The sequence below is a fragment of the Ceratosolen solmsi genome, unplaced genomic scaffold (genome assembly GCF_000503995.2).
Source record: "Ceratosolen solmsi marchali unplaced genomic scaffold, CerSol_1.0 scaffold25, whole genome shotgun sequence".
Classification (NCBI taxonomy): Eukaryota; Metazoa; Arthropoda; class Insecta; order Hymenoptera; family Agaonidae; genus Ceratosolen; species Ceratosolen solmsi.
The window spans coordinates 418,922-442,893 of NW_011948444.1; the positions used below are offsets into that span (position 1 = coordinate 418,922).

General features: G+C 29.3%; 1 protein-coding gene across 1 annotated transcript in view; it reads left to right on the forward strand.

Moving 5' to 3' along the window:
- Window positions 1-8,503: 8,503 nt before the first annotated feature.
- Window positions 8,504-23,972, forward strand: part of LOC105366001 (uncharacterized) — a 46,464-nt gene continuing 30,995 nt past the window's right edge. The window contains exon 1 of the mRNA XM_011504304.1: window positions 8,504-8,714. Coding sequence (XP_011502606.1) covers window positions 8,579-8,714 — 136 coding nt within the window. The 5' untranslated portion in view covers window positions 8,504-8,578. The remainder of the gene's footprint in view (window positions 8,715-23,972) is intronic.

The window sequence follows — 23,972 nt, forward strand, 5'->3', positions numbered from 1 at the left end:
CGTCATTTTTCAACATTCTCTCCCATTTTCTCATTTTCCGTAAGTGCGAATGACATCCATTGATGGATTTGAAGAAATTAATTGCCGTCTAAAGCTTATGGCGACTTTACCGAGTAAAGAGGCCTTGTAAAACCAAGAAAAGGCATTTTTCAACCTACCGCTTTCAAGCTTCAGCTGACTTTTAGTAATAAAGCCATAAAACGCGGTCGAGCAGCGCTTTTGAATCACGTAATATTTATTTTTTGCAGTAGTGTAGTAATTAAGTTGCGCTGGAAATATATTTTGAAAATTTAACGTTCTTCTCGAGGCAAATGGCTCCTCGCGTATATTATGTTTTTTTTACGGATACGTAAGCTGCCATAAAGATTTTCCAGATAATTTTCAGATTCTTTCTCACGTAGGTTGTAGTATGCGCGGTTCGTCTGCAATAGAATACAAATTTGCTTTGGAGGCGCACCCACGCCGACTCACGACGACAGCCGCTCGAGCTCGGAATGTCTGTGTCAAGGAGCTTTTTTATGTGAGATCATCACATTGTACTTTCCGTTTAATATTGGAATAATATTCGGACATCAAAATTACCACTTATGAATTGGAAGTTATTTGCCGCACTCGTAATTCAATGTGTTATAATAAATTCTGGCATGTGCAAGAGTAGTTATTGTATGCAAATTTTAGATTAGAATTTGATGAAAATTCCCATCATTTGGCAATTATTAAAAAACTCTTGATTATTCTTTATATTGTTTTTGGCGGGAATCATTTCAATAAACGGTATTATAGACAATTGCAATAAGCAATTGAGATTTTGGTCGAATATTCGTAACTCGATTACAATTAGAAATAAATAGTATTTCGTAATATAAAGAATCATTTGATGTGCTTTGTCTCGATGTTAATTACCGGCATTTAAGGTGACAATGAAGTATTTCGGATTTATGAATAAGTCCATAAACTCCTTTGTATAGTTTTATATAAATCACCGGGCATTCATGCATTATGTATGTACGGAGCTCATTGCGAGGGATCAGTTACGTTGTGCTCGTTTTAAGCGTTGACGTGCCAAGTGCTTCAAATAATTTTACTGTTGACTCATGATTATTGGTCGCATTACTTTAACTCCAGCAACAGCAACAACCATAACAACTACAACATCGCAATAATTGTATTGAAGATGCGAGTACGCCGATAAAGCCACTCCCACTTTTCTGGCCACGGTGGAAGTTTAATCCATTTTAATATAATAATCAGGGATGTATTAAATTTTGCTAATTGAAAGACTTTGGCTCTAAACACCAAGAGTTTGTCTAACGAGAGATTACATTGACCAGCGCGTGAACAAAGATGTTTTAATAAAGCGAAATCCACATTTAATTGTATATTAAATATTTGTCTCGCTTCTATACGGTATTCATCATTATGCTTTCCGTATTATTAAATTTAATTCAGCTTAACTTCACTTTCCAACAGATTAGATACCTCAAAAGACTATTAACTTGGCTGTTTTTATTTGTTCGATACGATTTTGTAGAGCTACGAACAATATTACTCATTGGGTAAAATTTCTTTTCCATAAAAATTTGAATATTTACATTTATTATTTCTATAGTTGTATTGAAAAAATATTTAAAATATTTCTACTCATTTAAATAAAAGTTTCTGTAAAATAATTGTTAAATCATTGTTTCAAGAACCTCACTATTATTAAAAACTACAACAAAAATAAATAAATAAATAAAAGAGAATCGATAATTTTGATTAAAAATTCTTATTAAATTTTATGTACGTTAAATTATCGAGAACAAAGCTTTATAAAATTATACTGGGGTTATATTTTATTAAGAATTGAAATGATTTTATAAATCATATCTTGTCACAGAATTTTCCTACGGTTAAAGAGTACAAACAAAACGAGTCGGTTAATCTTGTTGTTTTGCAAATTAATTTCCATATACATTTGAAAAATTTAAATGACACATTGAGGTACTTTGTTATAGATTTATTAGTATTGCAGTTATGAATTTAAGCCGACGGTATAAAATATTATTAGCCTCGAGGTAAAGAATGTCTATAATATATATATATTACCTTTATCAATCAAAGAAAAATGATAATCGTAGATGCATTTTTTCTTTTAATTATCCTTTTGATAACTGCCCTGATGATAGGAAGAGTCTATCAAGTTTGATTAACACGGATCACCACATCGTAATCCTACACATACAAATTCATTATCAAATAAAGCATATAACGAGTAAGAGTAACGACTAGAAAACAGCGTCGGCCATGCAACAGCCTTATGCGATTAAAGAAGACAAAAAAGGAAAATGAAACCAAAAAAAAAAACAAAAGAACAAAAATCAATAAATAAATAAAAGAAGAAAAGTAACTGCGGCTCAAAGGTACACGGACGAATTAACGGCCAAAGTTATAATAGCTTGGCTAAAGTTGTATACGTGCATTACCTGTCACTGACAAGTCGCTGCACTAAAGTTTTCAAACGGCATGGAAAACGACCCGAGGCGCCCGAGACGCGCAGAGGGGCCAAATGCAAATTTTTCCGCCCTAAATTGGCGAGCACTGCGCCAGATAAGCGAGTGTTTATCCAGAGCGCGTAAGGAACACATCGTCGATCGTCGAGTGAGTCCCCGCGCCCGTCCCTCGGGAAATAAAGGACATTCCATGATCTTCGAGCAATGGAGCCATTAGCCACGCGCTCCTCCTCGAGCCTCCTCGGCTTCCCCGTGCAAACACACCCACGCCTAGAGACACGGACGCGGCGACAGCCGCCCGAAATCAATAAACGCGCGTAGTCCCGCGTTCCATGGGGAGTGCCTGCAGGTAGGATCGATGCTCGCAGGAGACGCGCTACAACCAGGAGACGCACCTGCGCCCGAGCGCATCTTCGCGCTACGACCCTCGCGCTACGACGCACATGCGTACGCACACATCGTAAGACGCACGTGGAATTGATTTGTCGTGCGCGCGTGCGCGCGCATCACAAGCGAAGCGACAACCGAAGCTACAACGCCTGGCGAATCTTTCGTCCTCTATCCACGAGTGGGATCCAAGGTCGTGGAGTACCATCGACGAGTGCATTATTCCTTTTCACCTCCGATGTGTCATCGCATTGTCATAGCCGTTTTTCGTGTTTTCCAATTGAACTGTATGCAGCCTACGTTTTTCCGTTCTTACTTTGATCATTGATCGTACGGCGGTTAAATGGCGGATTCTGCGAGCGCATTTATTTGCGTCTCCTAGGTCAATTACCATTTTAGGAACAAAGGCGCTTGGCACTCGTTCGTGGTGGAAAAATTTATCGCTGCCGATCATGCCGCCTGGATAGAGTGGACACTTTTACCGAAGAAAAGCTGCTTCTTATCCTTTCATTCTCTGTCCCGAGAAACTCGATTCTCTTTATTTTCCTTTTTTTACGTCTTGGCAAACTTTCCTATCGTTATTCGACCCATTGATTATCTCAATTGGATTGCGCCTTAGAATATTTTACGAATACTTTTTTGCTTCGATCGTAACTGCTAGTATGGCTTACCGATATTCTCGGTTATTTGGGCGCTCGATGTGAATTTTCATAATTTAGCTTTCCACTCAAAAAGTAGTTAAAAGTCTCAAAATTGCCGTTTTGCTTTCACATGTCCCTAACACAAGTCACTGCGAACTTATACTTATAACGCACGCCGTAACTGAAATTTCAATATATACGAGCTGTGCTTGATGTAAACACTAATTTATTTTACAGTATTTTCAGCAATTTGACTGAAAAGAAAAAAAGAGAAGAAGAAAAAATGAGCGCCGAGCAAAAAACGAAATTATAGTTTACTTCAAAATAACATCAACGTCACACGAAACGATAATTAATTTTATGACGGACTCTCATATTGGTTGAAGATTAAGACAATTAATTTGAAAAATAATAATGTAAGGCTTTATGCTCAATACGATAAAAGGTACGATAATTTCATAGAGTCAGTTTTGCGAAAAAAAAAATTTCTTCTTTTTTCATTGATTTTATCAATTAGAGAAAAAATAGAAATAACTCATTCCAGCTGAAATTCTGCCTCTCCATGTTAACTTTGATTTAATCTTGTTTACCCGCTTATTTTACAGCCTAACGCCAAATAATTATTACATGCGAATAAATCTCTTTATCGCTAGAACATAAAGAACAAAATTCATCAAACACATTGATCATCAAATATCTGAAAGTCTTTTCACACGAACTTATGAAATATCGATTGAAGCTAAAAATTGAAAAGGATATTGGGTAATCATTGATCTATAGTGATAACAACGGCTACTGGAAATTAAAACGAGTCAAAGAAACTCATGATTACTCTAATAAGCTATCAAAATCGATAAAATCTGATGATACGGTGAAAACCCAGAAGAACTTTTTCCAGTTTGAATTTTGTCGAATGAATGTTGTATATTGATTTCCTGCTAAGATAAATATATTTTTCATTAAGTCTCATGAATAATACAATTTAATATAATTTTCTTTTTATAGTCTTGGGAAATTGATTAGTTATTACATCGAAGTAAATAAAGTTAGTTTCTTTTCTTTTAAACTACGTGTTAACGAATCAATCCTTTCTAAATCATGCACAATACCAATTACCTAACCTAAGCCTTTGTGTATTATCATTCGTATTGATTTTAACGGCACATTTACCATGTAAAATTTGATAAAGGACCTCGATAAATAAATAAAACAAAACAAAAAGATTTAATATTTTAGAGAATAGACGTTCACTCAACCGAGGACAAAATATATGTCAGATTTTGCTCTAGATAATGTGTCCTATAAAACAAATCGATCCTCTTCTACCATTAAGCAATAATGTCTATGCAAACAACGAAGAATTTGCACATGAAATAGAAAACATCGTGCTATTAGTCAAATTATGATAGTATAAGAATCGTTGAGCTGAATAAAATTGCAACTTACTTTGTTCGACCAATCTTACGTTTATGCATAAAAACGTCCTAACGGAACGTACACGTATATATATATATATATATATATATATACATATATATATATATATATATACGTGTACCGCCAATCTAGGAGGAAAGTCGGTAGATTGTACGTAAATACACGCAAGTACATGAGCTTTGCATGAATATTTGCATAATCCCTTTCTTACGAGTCCAATGAATTTATCTCAATTATTGTAAATCGCGCGATTTTATCTCGTATTAAAGAATCAAAGTATGTTAACTCGAATTCTATTCAATGATTTAAAAGTTTGCGATGCAAATTTTAAATGAAAAGCTTTGTCGTATCTCACGTGTGATTCCGTGCTGTAATTAAGATACGAGAGCAACGCAAATGCAAAAAACAAATATAGACAATTTAATAGTTCAGCTGCGAAGAGAATATCCGTAGGGAAAAAGGGAAAATCCCGGATTCGAACTCCAGCGAAGTAATGTCGCGATCCTCCATCCTCGCCCTGCCGACACCACCCACCGCCCTCTTCCGCAAATTTCTCTTAATTTTTACGTTTCGAATTTTATTCAATGTGTTCAAAGTTATTAATCATGAGCATCGACACCTTATGAGAATAATATTAAGCGCAATCAACGAATAAAGAAATGCTCATTATTTCTGATGCTGTAAATACGTATTTTCTTAATTGCACGTTATTCTCATAATGATAAAAACCAACGGTTTCTCTTTCTCTTTCAACTGAAAGTCGAAACTGGTTCTTAATTTAAACTTTTTTCTCACTTTATTGAGTCTTAATAAAACGTTTCTACCATAAGTGCAAAAATAATATTAAATATTTACAATAATAATAATTAAATGAAGAAAAAAAAGTAAGAAAAAAGAAGAAGAAAAAAATATATATATGAAAGTAAGTTGAATATTTTGCGATTGTGAAAATGTATAAAAGAAAGATTTAGCAGATTGCAAAATAAATTAGTTAGAAAGTGGAAAATATTGAGATATGCGAATGCATAATATTTATTACCACATTAAATGAAACTATTATCGCTTAGTTGCCGTAAAGAATTTCATGCCTAAATGAATGAGACTGTTTTATTTAAATAATGTAGACAAAAAGCTCATAAACAATGCACTTTGTAAACGACGTGGACAAACAAATTTAAATTTTGCTTTAAATCGTGAATTATTTACCGAAATAAGAAAATCATAGATCAGTATGTCGGAAATTCCGACAGATTCACCAATCCAAATGTCTTCTCAATTCAAAATAATTATCAACAATTAATGAACGATGCGACTAATAATAATTCGGGCCAAGATAAATGTAAAACTTTTGTTCTATTTAAGAAAAGCGCGATATTTAATACTTTTATCACCTCTCGTTGCAACTTCCGCGAGTACGTTTATTTCGGTAAAATCCACTACCGGCAACTGACATCGCAACCTTCCAAGAACTCCATTTACCATTTGCCAACGACTCGCCAATTACGTCACAGAGAATCCTCGCCTACACCTCTTCTACATATCTCTCGCCCCCCCCCCGCCGGTTATCTCTTAATCCCGCTTAATCAGTATCGAGGTGCAGCATAAGACTCTCACCGTCGACGAATCTCCCACGGAGCTCGATACCATGGGCTAGGGGGGATCCAGTCAGGGAGGTGAAGATGGGTGGGAGATTGAACTTGATCGACGTTGAAAGTTCTCTCGGTGGCCGCACGCACGCGCGCGCGCTTCCGCGTTAAACGGGAAAACGTTCGGAGTCGGTCGGCGAGAAAAGACGCCGGGGCCCGTTGCGCCCGAGGAGATAAAAAGCGGGTGGAGCGCAATCGATTATTCAATCGTGTGGCTCGCGGAGAGGCCCAGTTCCCGGCGACGTCCCCCGGCTTCGAAGGATCGGACCCGGGCCTTTCTCTTTTCTCCGCGAGCGGCCACGATAAAGCGCTCAGTCCCGTGTTCGCCTTCGCATCGCTCTCGCTTTCTTCGTGAGTCTGCGACCGCTCGGCATCGACTCTCGTCGCAGAGGAGACCGGCCGACCTTGCCATCGACCCCTGAAGCGAGCGCGAGCGCAGCCCCGAAACCGCTGGCCACGTCCTTTGCCGAGGCGAAGTCCGTTATTGCTGTCCTTCTCTTGGGGATATCATCTGGCAGGTGGGCAGCTCCCGAGGGGGTGTTGTGGTCGGACGGCGCTGCGGCCACGAGCCCGACGACGGGGTCAACCAAAGGCCCATAGACTTTTAAATTCGCTGTGTCAATGAGATATTTCGTTGATGTGCTTTTTTATCTTTGCCGGACGATGCCTTGGCGTTCGAGGCTCTAATTTCACAATCGCTGCTCCATGTAAGTCGTCATGGATATTTAGCGCTTAACGACTGCTTGGGAATTAGAATAGGAACGGTTCGTTGGGCGAGAGCAACCGAGTTGGCGCGATGATAAATATCAAATCCCTCGGAATCCGTTACGTTAACAATAACATTGAATAACAACGAAGATAACTAACTAACGATAGGGCCGATAAGAACGATAACGGTAAAGCGCACAATGAAACAGGATAATAATAACGATAACGACCATGTCCACAATGACAATGACAATAACAACGACCACGACAACGACAACAATCATAATAATATGATATTTATGCGCTAGGAATAAAAATACGCGAATTAAAATAGTCGTTGATGATGAGGAGGCTTTGTCAAATCGATATTATCGAATGCAGATTTGGATTTTTAAACGTCAATACTTTCAAATCAAGATAGTAAAATTTTAATTTTTTTTTTATTATGTTAATAAAAATACAAGAAAACAAAAACATAAACAAAAACAATTTAATTATTGCTGCCATTGCAATTAATTGATTTTACGAATTAAAAGTATATGCGGTAGTAAAGGATATTAAAATTCAAATGAATTTATATATAAACGTATGTAGAAATTGAACGGATTTTTCAATTATTAATTTATCCAATCATAAAAATTATAATTGTTATTAATATGAGTTCAATTAGTTTCTCTGACTACAACTTGATGATAATTCAACGTTTTTTACAACTTGATAACGACGAGATTAATAAAGAAAAGAACGAATAGAAAATTGCAATTTAATAGATGAATGTAATAAGTAATCGATTACTTTTCTAAAACTATACTTTTCCGATAACGATCCTATGATATTCATTCACGGGATAAAATACTTCATAATTACGTGGAAGTTTATCTTAAAACTATTTCTCATCTATCGATCGATCGATATTTTCTATTGCTCCTTCAAATCATTTCGATTAACTCTACTAAGCTTAACTCACTCCATTAACGGAAGTCATACTAATTTGTCCCCGTGTGCACGCATTAACATATGCATACACACACACACACATACGCATATACACGCATATACATCTAAATTCATATATTCATATATTCATATAAGCGCATGTATATAGATTAAATAAATTGAAAACTAGTTATCTTCTACTAGCAATCGATAATGTATTCTAATTATGCTTCAAAATGCTGTTCCAGTAAACAAAGATTAATCGGAGAAGGTTAAGCGCCATTGGTTATTATTTAACTGTATTAAGACTGACTTATGCTCGCATCCATATATGGATATGCACACGAATTCAAGGATGACATGCAAAAATGGAGAATTGCGATATTACGCAACTCTCGTTATATGGTTCGTTTTGGCCAATTTTCGCGTCTGCCACATTAATGCCCAAGATGCTAGCATTAACGAAGGTGAGAGAGATATAATTTAATTATTAAAAAAATTTAAGAGATACAATATTATATTCGTTGCTATGTTAAAATGTATAAATGTTACTTTAATTGGAAAGGGTTGAAGAAAATTGGGTTACAAGGCAAATATGAAAAATTCAATTTAAATATTTCGAACGCTATGAATTACCAGGGTTTTTTCTTTTTTTTTAACCACTTTCATTATCTACACGTATACGATAAGCACAAATGTGTATACTTTAAATGAATTTTATTTAAAGCTGTAATAAATTGTAGTGCTACCATATAATTGGTGGAATATTGTATACGTAAATTAGTTTTAAAGCGACGATAAAACAATAGCAAAAGTCACGTTTTTATTGAATGAGTAATATCATTTTAAGTATAGTTTATCCTTCTTCAAATTTATGAAGAACTTTGATTTTATGGGAAGAACTTTGATGTTGAACATTGATAAATTGCGTATAATTGAAAACTTGAAAATTACAAAATAATATTACGCTTCATTGTTGGGTAAACATAACGTTGGTAAACACAAAAACACCAAAGAAATAAAATATTTGTGCTTTGATAAACAAAGTATTCTGAAAATATTTCGAGTGAAAATTAGAAGAAAAATAATAATTTAGCGACTGAATAAAATATTACATTCTACAGCATTGTTTTGTTGTCTTGTCAAATTTGCTAAGACAATTAAATAATGTACATTATGATAAACCGATCTTGGTACTTAAAATAAGGAAGACAATAAATATTATAGTTATGGTAAGAAAATCGGAGAGTAAGAGACCTTAAAGTAGACCAAGACGTAGATGAGGAGATAATATTAAAGTCTACTTAAAGAGATCTGGGGTACGTTCAAATATCTTGAACGGATAATGCGCAAAATAGAAAAGGAGTTTGGTTCGTGCGCCGACGAGGTGTTGACGATTACGTTAAATTTCTCAGCCAGCGTTAGTGAGATGATATAATGTAAAACAATTATTATTATTTTTTTTTCTTTAATAATAAATAAAAACATTAGGATGTAAAAATATTAATTTTTGTCATTATTTTCCTTCCGTGTAGTAGTAGTTCGTTTACAATTAGACTTGTTTATAATTAGATTTGTAATTACATGGCAAATAAAAAGCATTTAATCTCATGAGAGTCAATGGGTATTATTTTAATGATGGAATATATCTCATATCTTAATTATAAACAATTTTCTTAATTTTTTTTATAAAAGAAAAGGAAAGGAAAAACTTGTTCATATTTTGATTATAAATGTAATATTTTGTCAATATACTTAAATGATATCTTAGAGTGTAAATAAAAAGTTGATAATTACAATAAATCCCATTCGTTTGCATAAAATAATTATGTGTTAAATGAAAATTATGTGCGTGTATTGCATTGATATGGAAAATGTGGCAGGTAGAGAGTATACATTAATGATACATTAACTATCGGTGTATATGTGAATGCATGTTTGTTATCAATTTGCTTCTTTATAGTCCACTGTAAGACGAGTGACTCATACGAATTGCATAAATTGTAATGAAGCAAAGGTTAATAAGCTGACAGCAGCGGGTAACATAATTTTGCAATTTCAATTCATATCAATACTCACTGCTTATTATTTTATTTATTTTTTTTTTTAATTATTTTTTTGTTGTTTTTTTTTCAATAAACATTCAGAATTAATCATATTCGGTGCAACTTTTTTTATATCAGTTTATAATTTTATAGATTTATCTTGTTTTGCCGTTTTTCTCAATGCAAATATTCATTAAAGAATCCTAATCTCCTAGAAAGTATAATGCCCATTCATAAAACTTATTCGACTATATTTAACTTCTAAATGAAGACCCGCACGAGGCTGACAGCGTTTAATAATCTGTCAATAATAAATATTTTTATTTATTTAATAGAAACATTGTCTTTATATGTGTTTTTCTCTCTTCTCTCCTGTCTATCAAATTCATAATCTACATGGAATTGATAAATTAATATAAGTTATATAATCGATATAATATTAAAAATTATAACAACCACTGTATCATTATTAATTATAAACAATTTATTTCAGTGCACTCCGTAGTAATAATTTCATTCAAAATTTACATAATAATTGAATGATGTTTTATGCATTTAACGAAAAAAACATATCTACCGTCGAAGCCTCTTATTTTATTAAATTCATGTTAAAATTCACTAAATTATAGTAATTTTTTAAATTATTCGCAGTTTTTCGATGATGCCTCGATATCTTAAAATACCTATATGAAGTATTGAAAACTATTACGAACAAAAATTCTTTTTAATAATTGTCAACTAAATGTGATGGATACGTGTGCAGATAAATAAACGTGTGCATAATCTGTTACACAAGCTTGATTAGATTAAGTGTGCATAAATAGGCAAATGTTTCAATGACATTTAATAAATATGTTCGGTTAATTACTTTAAGCTAATTAAATTATTTGAACTTTTTTTTATCTGCTAATAAAAATAATGGTGTAGCGATAATTTTCTTGATATTACGTCCTGAATCTTTATAAGTTTTTAAATTGTTGTAAAGTTCACAAATCTTAAAAATCCGTAAATATACATATGCATATTGGTAGTGAAGAGTTTATTGAAGACGTAAGCTATCACCTTTAGATAGTTGATAGTTGTAATATAATGATAATATGTACAAATAGCGTATCCATTTTTTTCATTACAACCACGGATTTTTTGTAGTGATATTAATGATGAAATGTAATTCATATGCTATACATTAATAAGTTTTCCAATCCAATTCATGTTTTTTTTTGTATTCTGATATCGCAACAATTCATATTTCAATACATTGATATATATGAGATTATCTCATTTCATGATTAGTACTTTACTATTTCAATTAAATTTTTGTTAAAATTTATTAGGATTAATTGAATGTAATAGAAATATTACATTTGTTTATTCTTTCACTTATAATAGAATATTTGTTTAGAGTTTTATAACGGCTACATAGATTATATACATTGTAAACTGATACCTATGTAAGTGTGTGTGTGCGTGCGTGCGTGCGTGTTTTCTCTTTATTATAAAATGTCTTAAAAACAAGGAAATTGAATGCTTGTATTAAATATACCTTAGTTGCTGAATAATTTGTATTTTCTTATCTTGTTTAAAGATATCGTTGATGAATCTACTAAGTTCGAATAGACGTTATTTTACAAAGCACGGCTTTTTCAATATAAATGTAACAAGGGATATTAAACGATAAAAATTATCATTTCACAATTCCACAAATATTGAAAATTACAGTCAATTGACTTTCAAGTAATTTCGTTTTTAAATAACACACAAGTTCCGTTAACATTTTTGAGATGAATAATTGGTTTCCTAATAACATGAATAATCTCCATATCTTGCGTAATATCTTATCGTATTTTACCTGGAATTACATGTATTTTTCATATTAGATGATTTTGAGGCAGAGGTAAATAAAAGGCCAAGCGATTTTCTGCATAAAAATTGTCCGAGCCAAATGGAATGTGGAAAACCAAGGCTTAATCATTGGAAAAAGCTTGCGAGAACTCGCGCGTATTTGCGTATGCTAAGCATAAAGTAAGACTCAATAATTGATGCGCTTTCATTTTTGCAACTGCCAATTTCCAGCCGAGTCCAACAACACGCGCGCAGATGATAATCTCCGTTAACGTTCAAGCTGTTTGGAAAAAGTAGCTTCGCACATGTACAGGCGTGTGAGACGAGTACACAAAAGTACCGAATAGAAGTGTCCGTTCCGATGGTCTTTGCGAGCGGGCCAATGACGTCATCGTTGAGACGTCAATTATGATTTTCGCGCATCGTATGTATGATACGAACGCACTTAGGGATCGTGTATTTTCGGAGAATTGCCGAGAACGACCGCTGCAGAATCGGGAGCTTCGCCCTTCCCCTCGCCATCATACTCGTTCGCTCGCTCTTTAAAAGTCAGCGGGGTTCCTCGGCGCTTCATTACACTTCCTTTTCTACGCTCAATTTAATCCGGTAGGTAAAGGAAGTGAACAAAGTGTGAGTCTAGGATTTTGGGTAGGAAAGTACGTGAAGGTTGAAGAGGATATGGGGTGGAGGGCGGAGGGAGGGAGGGGTCAAGGAAGCAGAGAGGAAATATTTCAAACCGTTACAGGATTTAAGGGAAATATAGATTATTGAAAATATTGTCAGGTAGAGAAAAATATTTCAAAATTCACTTGTCCTTCTATATTATTTTACTCTCGTTAATACGGACAATGCTGTGTAAAAATTGTGAATATAAATATAAACATAAGTTTTGTATTCTATTTACATAATTAACATTAACGTACTTTCAATTATATAATCAGCGTATAGTTAGTCGAGTATATGTCTTTGTCAATGGAATAATATAAAATATTATAATCGTATGATATTTTTTCAAAATTTGTGTGAAACTAATTAAAAATTATGCATTATATTAAAACTATTATATAACAAAAACAGCGTGCAGATAATTAACTGCATAGTTATAGACGTTATGTGGCTTGAAATACTTATTTTATTAATAATGAAATATTTCCTATATCTAATTTAATGATTATATATATATATATATATATATATATATATACATATATCTATAAAAATTCTATAAAAATCTATAAACATCAAAATTCTTCTATTTAATGTAAGACTGCACATATAATTCAATAATTATAATTATTTAAATGTAAATAAAATAACAGTTATCATTGTCAAATTATAAATAAGATTGACTATATCTTATTTTAAATTATGATCAAATTATGTAAATTATATTTCTTGCATTATCATTATTAAATGACTGTTCAATTATTTAGTACTGAAGCGAAGTGTTATAAAATAAACGTAAAGTATGATGCCAATTAAAGTGCAGGCAAAAGAAAGTTGATCGAGAAAATTAATGATTATCGTGTAATTTATGCTAATTGAAGCACTTCTTAATAATTTAAAATAAAAATATACTTTATATTCTTAGGAAATCAATGTTACTTTCCTCTTAAATGTTAAGTTCATTTTAATAAATTTAAATTTGTTGTCGTATGATTTATTTATAGAAGAAATATGTGAGGTCAAAAATTGTGGAAAAAGATTATTATAATTTTTAAATACTAATCGTATAAAATCATATATTGTATACAACTACTATCCAAACAATATAATAATTATTATTATTACATATTCCTTTCCTTTTCTTTTGTAATTTAAGTCACAAGTTTGAAACTAGAAACATAGTTTTTAAATTAATAAAAAAGATGATAAAAATCGTGTAACAATATCTCGATTTGTAACGTAAATACAAATGATGTCTTATCTCAGCAGAAAATCTAAATTAATATCAATTTATAAAATTTTATTAAGCACTAAATGGAGCAATGTATATTATCTATCATATGGGTATAAAATATTACAAACTCTTTCTTTTTCGTACAATTTAATTGATATTATAAATTTATTTTACACAAATTATTTTGACAGCTTACGTTTTCTCAAAGAGTAAATACAAAAATTGCCACATTTTGTATCATATTATATCGTAAAAAATCGCCAAATACAGCTAAATTTTAATATTTGACCTACAACTTTAATCTTTTTTACGTATACACTGTAACTCAAGAATCTTAAAATAATTTTCTATTTTGTATCTATATCGTATATATAATAAAAATATTTAATATATAAGATAAAAAACTCGATGATTCGAATGCGTCGAATTATTTTATTGCTTTACATTTAATACCGTCGCTACTTCACACTCGCCTAATATTTTCTTAAATCTGCAAATTCATGCTTATTATATAGCACCGTAAACACAAATATCGTACTATAATATATTTAATTAAAATCTCTTACCTTTATTATTTGCCAAGTAGAATTTATGCTTTTTATATATTTCTATATCGTTTTTAATCAATATCAATGTTTTTGACATGTAAATAATAATATTACCATTGAATTGCTAATGGTATATGAGAAATATATAATTTGCTGTAATAAATTACGATAATTTCCTTGAAATAAAATTCAAAATTTGCATCTCTTTATTATCTAATATGATCGATTAAATCGATTTTTTTTATTTTTCGCAAACGTTATTAAATATTTATTATTCTATTATGTATTCCACTCCAATTACATTAGGTGAGAAATAATTTAGAAAAATGAAATTAAGAGTAATAAAGCATAGAGACAGATAGTGAGAAAGAATAAAGAATTAAAAATGTATAGAGAGAGAGAGAAAGAGAGAGAAACGAATGAGAAGAAAGACGAAAGAGAAACAGATGAGTGTCTCCGTGGCACAATTTTATCTATAAATAAAGTCTCGGAAAATAGTGCCGGAGTGTTTTGCCATTTTTATAGTACATCTTCCTTTGAACAGTCTTTCTCTCGTATTTCTGTCAGTAAATTTTTTTTGTTTTGTTTTTTTGTTTTTCTGTAACATAAGTACAGCTACTTTTTGAGAAAATAGTAATAGGCAAGTTTGAATTTCAAATCAATGATCGTTTCACGAGGTCGAACTTATTTCGACGTGTTTCGCATACCATAAGTTATGTTATTAAAATGTTTTTTCATTTAATTTTTTACTCATCAAAATTTGTCTTACAAACCTTTCAATCGCTTCGTTAGATTTACATCTGACGATTGTTTAACTATAAATATACTGCATTGATCAATAAATAAAACTAAAAAATAATAATAAATTCTTATTACTCACCAATTACATTACTTGCAAATAGAGAGCATAGAAAGATGGGTGTAACTTGCAGTATGTATTTACAACTTCATTACAATTTTTTAACGAAAATATGATAATGCGTTTGGACTTACTTGGAAATGATGATTTATTGAAGATATTCTCAGAAAATCTTATTTATTTAATTGTCCATTGACTATTTGTCTTTCAGTTTACGTGATAATATATTTATCAAGATATTGAAACTTACGTATTTTCCTATCTTTGTCCAAAAGAATAAAAATTACATTGAAAAGTGTCGCTTATGATTAATTGAAACGAATTCAACGTTTTATATCAATAGTATTAATATATAACAACAACGATAATGGCAATAGTAGCACCAACGACAACAATATGAATTTTTAAATAGTAAAGTACATAAAGTACATTTGTAACGAACCGATATTTTTAAACATTTAAGCTAATGATGCATATTTACATTAATCATGATTTATTAATTTAGCAAAAGCATCAAAAAAAGTTGTTGAAATTTAAAGTCATATCGTCTATACAGGATAACAGTCCAGTTTCCATTTTTAACTTCTTTACAAGCAATTAATCATTCAACTCGTTTCACCATCTTTATTTCCTACGTATCGAGAGAATTGTATCTATAAACATATATATTCGATTGTAATTTACACAAATATTTAGTAAAATATCAATTAATCGCACATCTAAAGCGAGAACAAAAATGCTCGTTTTGTTTCGCAAAGTTAATAGACAAAATCCTTTTGATGGTGTTAACTAAGAGTTAATAACCTTTGATCTGCTTATAAAATGGATAGTTAAATAATTTCTTATTAGGATGTCCTACTGAAGAAGTGAATTGTGAAAAAAAAAAAAAAAAAAAAAAAAAAAAAAAAAAAAAGCGGCCGTTGCACTCGGAAGCAAATCTTATTGAAATATTCTTTGCATTATGAAGTAAGTCAATATAAGTTGTCGCGACTGATTCCCATTATTCCGCGTCACTCCAGTCACTCCTCGAAGTTACAAACGACTTCATCGATGAGATATCGTGTGACCCAAATATAGGCAAAATTGAACAAAAGATATCGCGCATCTCATGCCGAATTATCGAGGTTCTCTGCTCTACAGTATAACGCAAACTACGCGAATAACTACGTATTTAGTTGTATTCGAGGGGGCATTTTTAGTTGATTCGAAGCAACGTAACAATGATTTTTAATGTTTGCCAAGTCCTCAGAGCGCATGGTGAAAGTACTAACATTGCAAAACGTTCTTTGGTCGCTTATATTAGGAGCACTAGCCTACACTTACATGCAAAGCTCAATTTCGTTCGAGCGATACGACTAATATATTCCGCAGCTTCGAAGGAGATTTCTCCGAGGCAATTAAAGGGAAGGTTTCCGAATATGAAACGAAAACTCTAGTAATAATAATTTGATATTACGAGTAAATACGTAAGCGAGAAAAAAGTTGATATTGTATTTTAAATAAAATACAAGAATACGGTAATCGATTACACTTGCCCGACTTGTCAATTATGCCTAATGAAAATAATTATATATTATAAGTTTCAACTGATGAATATCTTTTTTTATATTAAATTATCTTAAAACTTTCTTCTTGCCTACTTGAAGCTATAAAATTAAATTTCATCCTATTAGCTAATTAAATAGAGAAGAGAATAGCTCGTGTGGTAAGGAGAGAGAAAGCAATGTTGACGCAACGTATGTCATATTTACAGATTAGAGAAAAATATAAAGAAGTCACGCTTAACGAATGAGTTCATATTTTACTTGAAATATTATTTTTATCTCTGTTAGTATAACATATAGTATGATATATTGTAATATTTGCATAACAAAATCACAAAAAATAGATTATTGTATTATCTTCTTTTCGCACTAGTTTCGACCAATAATTTGTTTTTATTTTTGTTTCTAACTATCTATTTAATAAGTAAATTAGCATACAAATAAAAATACTTACATAAAATTAAATTCTTTCCGTTTATACCAATGTTTTCTTTTTTTTGTTTTTTGTTTTTTAATTTAAATTGCCATCGCTTGTGATAGTTTTTTTTTTTAAATCTTACTCAAAAGGTAAATTCCGAAGTACACTTTTAAGAATTTTACACGATAATATAATTAAGGATTAGAGAAAATCTATGCTAATTTTAAATTAAAACAACCTAATTTTTTTAAATATCCAATTTATATGAAAGGAGTTTTTCACGCATAACCGTATTACTTAAGAACACGAGATTTTTCGATCGGTCTTATTCAATTTATTATCTGCGTTAACATCTGCATTGACATTTCCTTTTATAGCGAACGTTGAGTCTATTGTCGATATTCAAGATTCCACTACCACGTGACTCTCTCTCTCTCTCTCTCTCTCTCTCTCTTTCTCTATTCCTCTCGTCATCTTTGTCTGTTTTTCTTTTGTTCTTTTTCTTTTTGGCGCTCTCGTCCCAATCTAACGAATAGCTCAACGAGACTAGGGGAGTTGAGAAAAGCCTTGAGAAAGAAAAGAGACACAATGAAAATACCACGCCTCGGCCACTGTTAAGAGTCACCACTGCGTGGGTGTCCTCGGGTGTCCTGACGGGGATGGCATATTCCAAAGGGGTCGAGTAGGTACAGCGTCGCAAGATCTTCGGAAATTCTATCAACCTATTGCACTTTGGTTAGGTACAATCCGGAAGTTTCGAACGAAGAATTTTATGAAGAAATTAGAATCATTGGCTGATGGTGAAAAAATAGTTGAGAAAATTTAAACCAAATGATTTTCCGAGAATTAGGGTTTCAAAGTGCCTTCTTGTTATTATGAGACAATCCTTATCGTTAGTTATTCATTATTTCTTTATATGGATTATGCTTGGTCCAATATTGTCAATTATTAGTGCTCGTGTACAAAAAGACATTATTAAATATAAACTTTTTTTTGTGTAAAATATATTGAGACGAAACGATTATGAATAATCTTAGTACAAACGAGATTAATGTTTTGATTTAAAATGTTATCTAACATTATTTTAAAACTTTTGAGTATTGGTTTGATGAACTGTTAGTATATATCGTTATATTATTTTAAGTTAAATTACGTTATTATAAATAATAAATAGTATAATTGAATTTGAAACAATATACATAAAGTAAGTGAATGACAAATATTAATCCATGTTTTATTATTCTTTAAAATTATGTTTAAAGATTTTTAATAAAATTCATAAACGATTCATGAAACGATTACACAAAATTGATTATAAAATCATAAATAATTTTATTTACTTTGCAGCAATACACTACACATTTAATATTCTTTATCAAATAAATAATCTTAATAATTATCACTTGAATGTCTATTCGAATTAACTTTATTACATTAATTATTATTCATTTAATAAGTATTATATCATAATCAAAAATAATGTTTTTTGTCAGCGCTCTTTCTTATAGTTATTATTGATATTAACTATTTACAATTCTAATTAATCATACAAATTCACTTCTTATATCGAATATTAAAAAAAAATGTATTTTATGCACTTAAATAATTATTTCTGGTTAAAAAAGTATTTATTTTTTCATTGTAATGTGCTTACAACATTAATATTTTATAGTTGTAACGTTAAATGTTAGCGTTTAAAAAACCGTACAATCCAATATTGGTAATTTTTATAAATAGATAAAGATTTAACAAACCAAGTTTGAAGATAAGTAGTGAAAATATGTTATCGAGTATATATTATATTGCACGTAGATATAAGTCTTTGTTTTCTACTTACAGCATTACATGGGGATTTCTCTGTTTGTAAAAGAGTCGACGAAGAGGAAACATTCCAATTATAGCTCACTTCTTCTAATACTAAAACAGTATTTAAAAGGTGTGAATTACATACACCTTTAAATAATCTGGTAGTATGAAATATCACAAAAATGTTTGCAGCGTGATATAGATCGTAAATTATTTGTTTCTAACAACACATTATAAAATTTAATGTAATGGTTTATATAATTAAAAACTATAAATAGCTTATAGGTTAGTACTACGATTGTATACGCTTTCTTTTTATTGACTGTTTGATATACTTTATTATTAGAAATACAATGCTATAATCGATTGAAATTTTTCATATATATATTGATAAATAATTTATATTGAAGAAAAACAAAATTAATATTACAATTATTTGATATTGTTACAATCGACAATTCTATTTGGTCTATAAACGTAATAGTTTACCGGTTACTTGACATGCAAAATTAATTATTGTTTATCTACACTGCACTGGACTTTGTCACAAGTTTCTTTTTTTTAATAAAAAAAAAAACAGAATTTATTTATTTTATTAAATTCTTTCTATTTTCAAATGACTTATTATTATGAAAATAATAGTAACGATAACAACATATTTTAAAATGTTTTCACTTATTAGCACCGATATTATATTATACCGAAAATATGATGCATATTGAATTAATTTAATAGGCTGAAAAAAATATTCAATTTCAAATATTCTTTCGATTTTTATAATCCATATCTTTTATTTGTTGTTATGTTATCACGATTTTAAATGTATAAATACAAGTTTCAATTTCAATTAAAAAAAATCATAATACGCTAATTTATATCTTGTCCTTATTAAATTCTTCGAAATGATTAAAATTTTGCTTTTAACAAAAACTATGAAAATTGTAAATAAATTAAAAGTTTCGAATTCTATTATTCACTTGTTGACCGAAACGTCAAATAAACAACGAGTGATTAATTTTTAACTATTATTTTGAAATATGTTTGTCAAAAATTTTATCTTATTTAGTGAACAATATTCTTGGTAAAACTATATGTAATTTTTCTTTAACTTAGTCTTATTTATATTACAAATACAAAGGTAAATAAATATAATATGGTTTAAAAAATAATAATTCTTTTGCATTCAAAAGCATAGTCAAACATTACAAACATAAAAGATTGATTTTTATTACAATATTCTTTAATGTAATTGCAATTAAATAAAAATATCAATTTATTGATATGCATTTTGCATTTCACTATTGTGAAATATGATGAATTTACAAAAATAAGTAATAGTTTAAAATATTGTATTATTTATTATTTATTATATTTATTATTATTTAATTTATTAATATGAGAAAAATTCTCAGTTAAACTTTTATTAAAGTTTATGAAATTAACGGTATATAAAATCAATATATTGTAATTTAAAAATATTCTTGATTTTATTATTATTACTAAATGTAAATTATTATTAATTTGAATTTTATAAATAAATAAATATATCGAACATATTTCAAAAGCTAAATATCATTGTTACCCGCTATATAATATACAATTATTGAAAATCAATTTGCGACTAATAATAATTATAGAAGTTTTAAATACTAGTCGACGTTTGTTTTATGAGATTTATTAGATAATTTATGGTGAAATGACTGATAAAATTCAGTTTTCAATTATGAAGAGGACTGCTTTTTACGTTAATTAGCATCGAAATGATCTAAAGTCAATTAACAAGCGTCTGTTAACCTTCGATAGGTTGCAAGTAGATAAGAGACAACCGCAGTTACGCGTAAACTAAACGCTATTCAGATAATTTCTCCAAATTCTTTCTTATCTTCACGAAAGAATTATAATTAAATATTTTTCATATAGCTTGAAACGAGTTTTATAAAAATATAGGTTTTGAATTAAATTAAAACCGGATTTATATTTCTGATAACATGTGTAAGAATGTAAAAAGAACAAATATTATCGAACGTTAAACTTTTTTTGTAAAAATTAATTTAATGATTTTTTGAGATATTTCTTTGTTTACGTAAAAATAATATTTGTATTAAGAATTATATCATGTTACGTGGATGATTTAGAAACGATATATCTTATAAACAATATACAGCATAATAATTTCATTTAAAATTGCATTTTTGCATAAAGTATATTTCATTATATAGAATGCAAAATAAAGCTATCGGATATCGGATGAATATAGCATCTGCTTTGTGAAATTCAATATTTAACAGATGAGAAATTAATTTTTTAATGCTTCATCGTGGAATAATATAATTAAGAAAATCAAGTTACCCTCATTTAAAAATTTTTAATACTATTTACTTTTTATAGTACATGACTTAATATTATTTTATTTATATATTATTTAATTACTAATTAATTGATGTATGTACTTATGAACTTTAAGTACAATTTATAATAATTATCACACATAAATATAATATACATTTGATTGGAATTCGTTTTAAGCATTCATACATTATGCAACCAAGTTTTAATTCCGAACTCTTGTAACCTAAATATTAGAGATTTTTTAACGTTCTCTATTCTAATAGAAGTTTTTTTGTATTATTTATTTGAATTTTATATAAATAAGCTTTAATTATTTTTAATACAGTATTAAATAATGAAATAAATAAGGTCAAAGTTTAATTTTATAAAATTGTACGAGAATTAGTTATGTATTATTTAATACATAACAATTCATTATAATTAATTTTTACACAAAAAATATATTGCTAATATTTATAAAATTTATTTGGTTTGCCTTATTCATTGATCACTCATAAAAATTAATTTATTACGTTAACATATTTCATAATATCACGTAGATTGTGTAAATAATGATTTTGTCGAATTTTATAGGAAAAATTTTGTTCAATCACATAAAGATTCAATTATCAATCAATAATAAAAAAAACTTAAAGTATCTAAATAATATGAAAGTAAAAATTATCAATAAAGAAAGTGATATTAATTTATGCAATTGAATGTACTATTGAAATAAAATCTTTATATATTGCATCATTTACATTAACTTTTATATATTATTTCAACTAATATATTTCATATATAAATGAATAAAAAATATATTATTCATTTTTCACTTTCTTCTACAAATATATATATATTTTTTTTTATACCAGCCTTCAAAGAGTCTTATAACGAAACTTCGTTTCGTTATTTATTTATCTTTATTTTATCCACAAATTCTAACATTAATTTATTATTATTTTTGTAAACGAACTCTACTAGTTTTTTTTCTTTAATTAAATAGTCATCATCAAATTATCTTTTATTATTTCCTATTATTCCTTCTACTCTACCTTTTTTACTTTTATTTTCTAATTCATTTGTTTTTCCTATATCGATCGCATTTATTTTTATTTTTACTTCTGAAATACTTTTTCCTTCATATACTCATTGCCCTAATCAGTTTCTTTCATTATTTTCTGATACCTTCACATTTCATTGTTTTTCCTATTCGTTTATTTTTAATTTCGTTTCCTTGTTTTTTCATAGAATAGAGATTAATGTATCTAAATCGGGGTCTAGAATTTATTTTCATGTATTCTTATTATAATCTTGGATTTTATGTTTTAGTGTAACTGTACATTTGTGCATAAAATATATTTAAGGTCTTTACAAAGATTGTGAAAGCATTTTTAATTTGCTTTTTAAAATATTTGTTTCTATAATTATCACATTTGTACATTTATTTCTAATAATAAATACATTTTCAAATTCAATAATATTTATTGGAACTAGTATATATAACCTTAATTTTTTTTTTTTTTTTTTGGCAATATTACAAATTCTTTTTAATGATATTATAATTTACTTATTGTTGAGTAACATTTCAAATTGTGCGTACATATGGCTGTAAAACTACTTTCTTTATGATTAATGAATTCACCCTATATATATATATATATATATATATATATATATATATATAATGGATAATTCTTTAAAAATGCAAATTGTTTTTTGCATTTCATTATTTCGTATTTATAAGGATTGCAAATCTCTGCAAAGTTTTTTATTAAATCATACTTTCTCACATAAGTTGCATTAATTTGCACAGTAAAATTATGCTTAACTATATATCCTATTAAGAAAAAGAATTATCTTACTGAAATTAGTAACTTTATTTTCCCTCTATTTTTTGTACGCAATTTACTGCTACTTTGTTACATGCTTATATGATAATTTATTTATTTCGAACTTGTTTGAGAGTATTAAAAAAATTGTATTGATTATTTTGATACTAACTTCTATTGTAATAGATATCTTCAATAATAACATTGCTACTGATTTTCGTTGAATATAAAGAGAAGTTTTTTTAGATAAAAATTAGGATCAATATCAGAGTCTATAATACAAATAATTGAAGTTTCATGATAGCGTAGGTAACGTAATTAAGATAATTAACAATTAGTAATTTAATAAAATAGAAGAAAGATTTGAACATAACTTTGATTATAGAAATAATCATTTTTTCAAAATTGCATCACGCCAATTTTCTAGAGCTCATTATTTTGTTGTTAAAAAATAATACAATTACTATTGCATTGTTAATATCGTTTGCTTTAGTATTATTTATACACTTTCTACTTATATATACTATAAATTTACTTTTCTCCATTTCTATAGATTCTTTTTATTTCTTTCCTTATTGAAGTTCAAATTCGATCAATTTATAT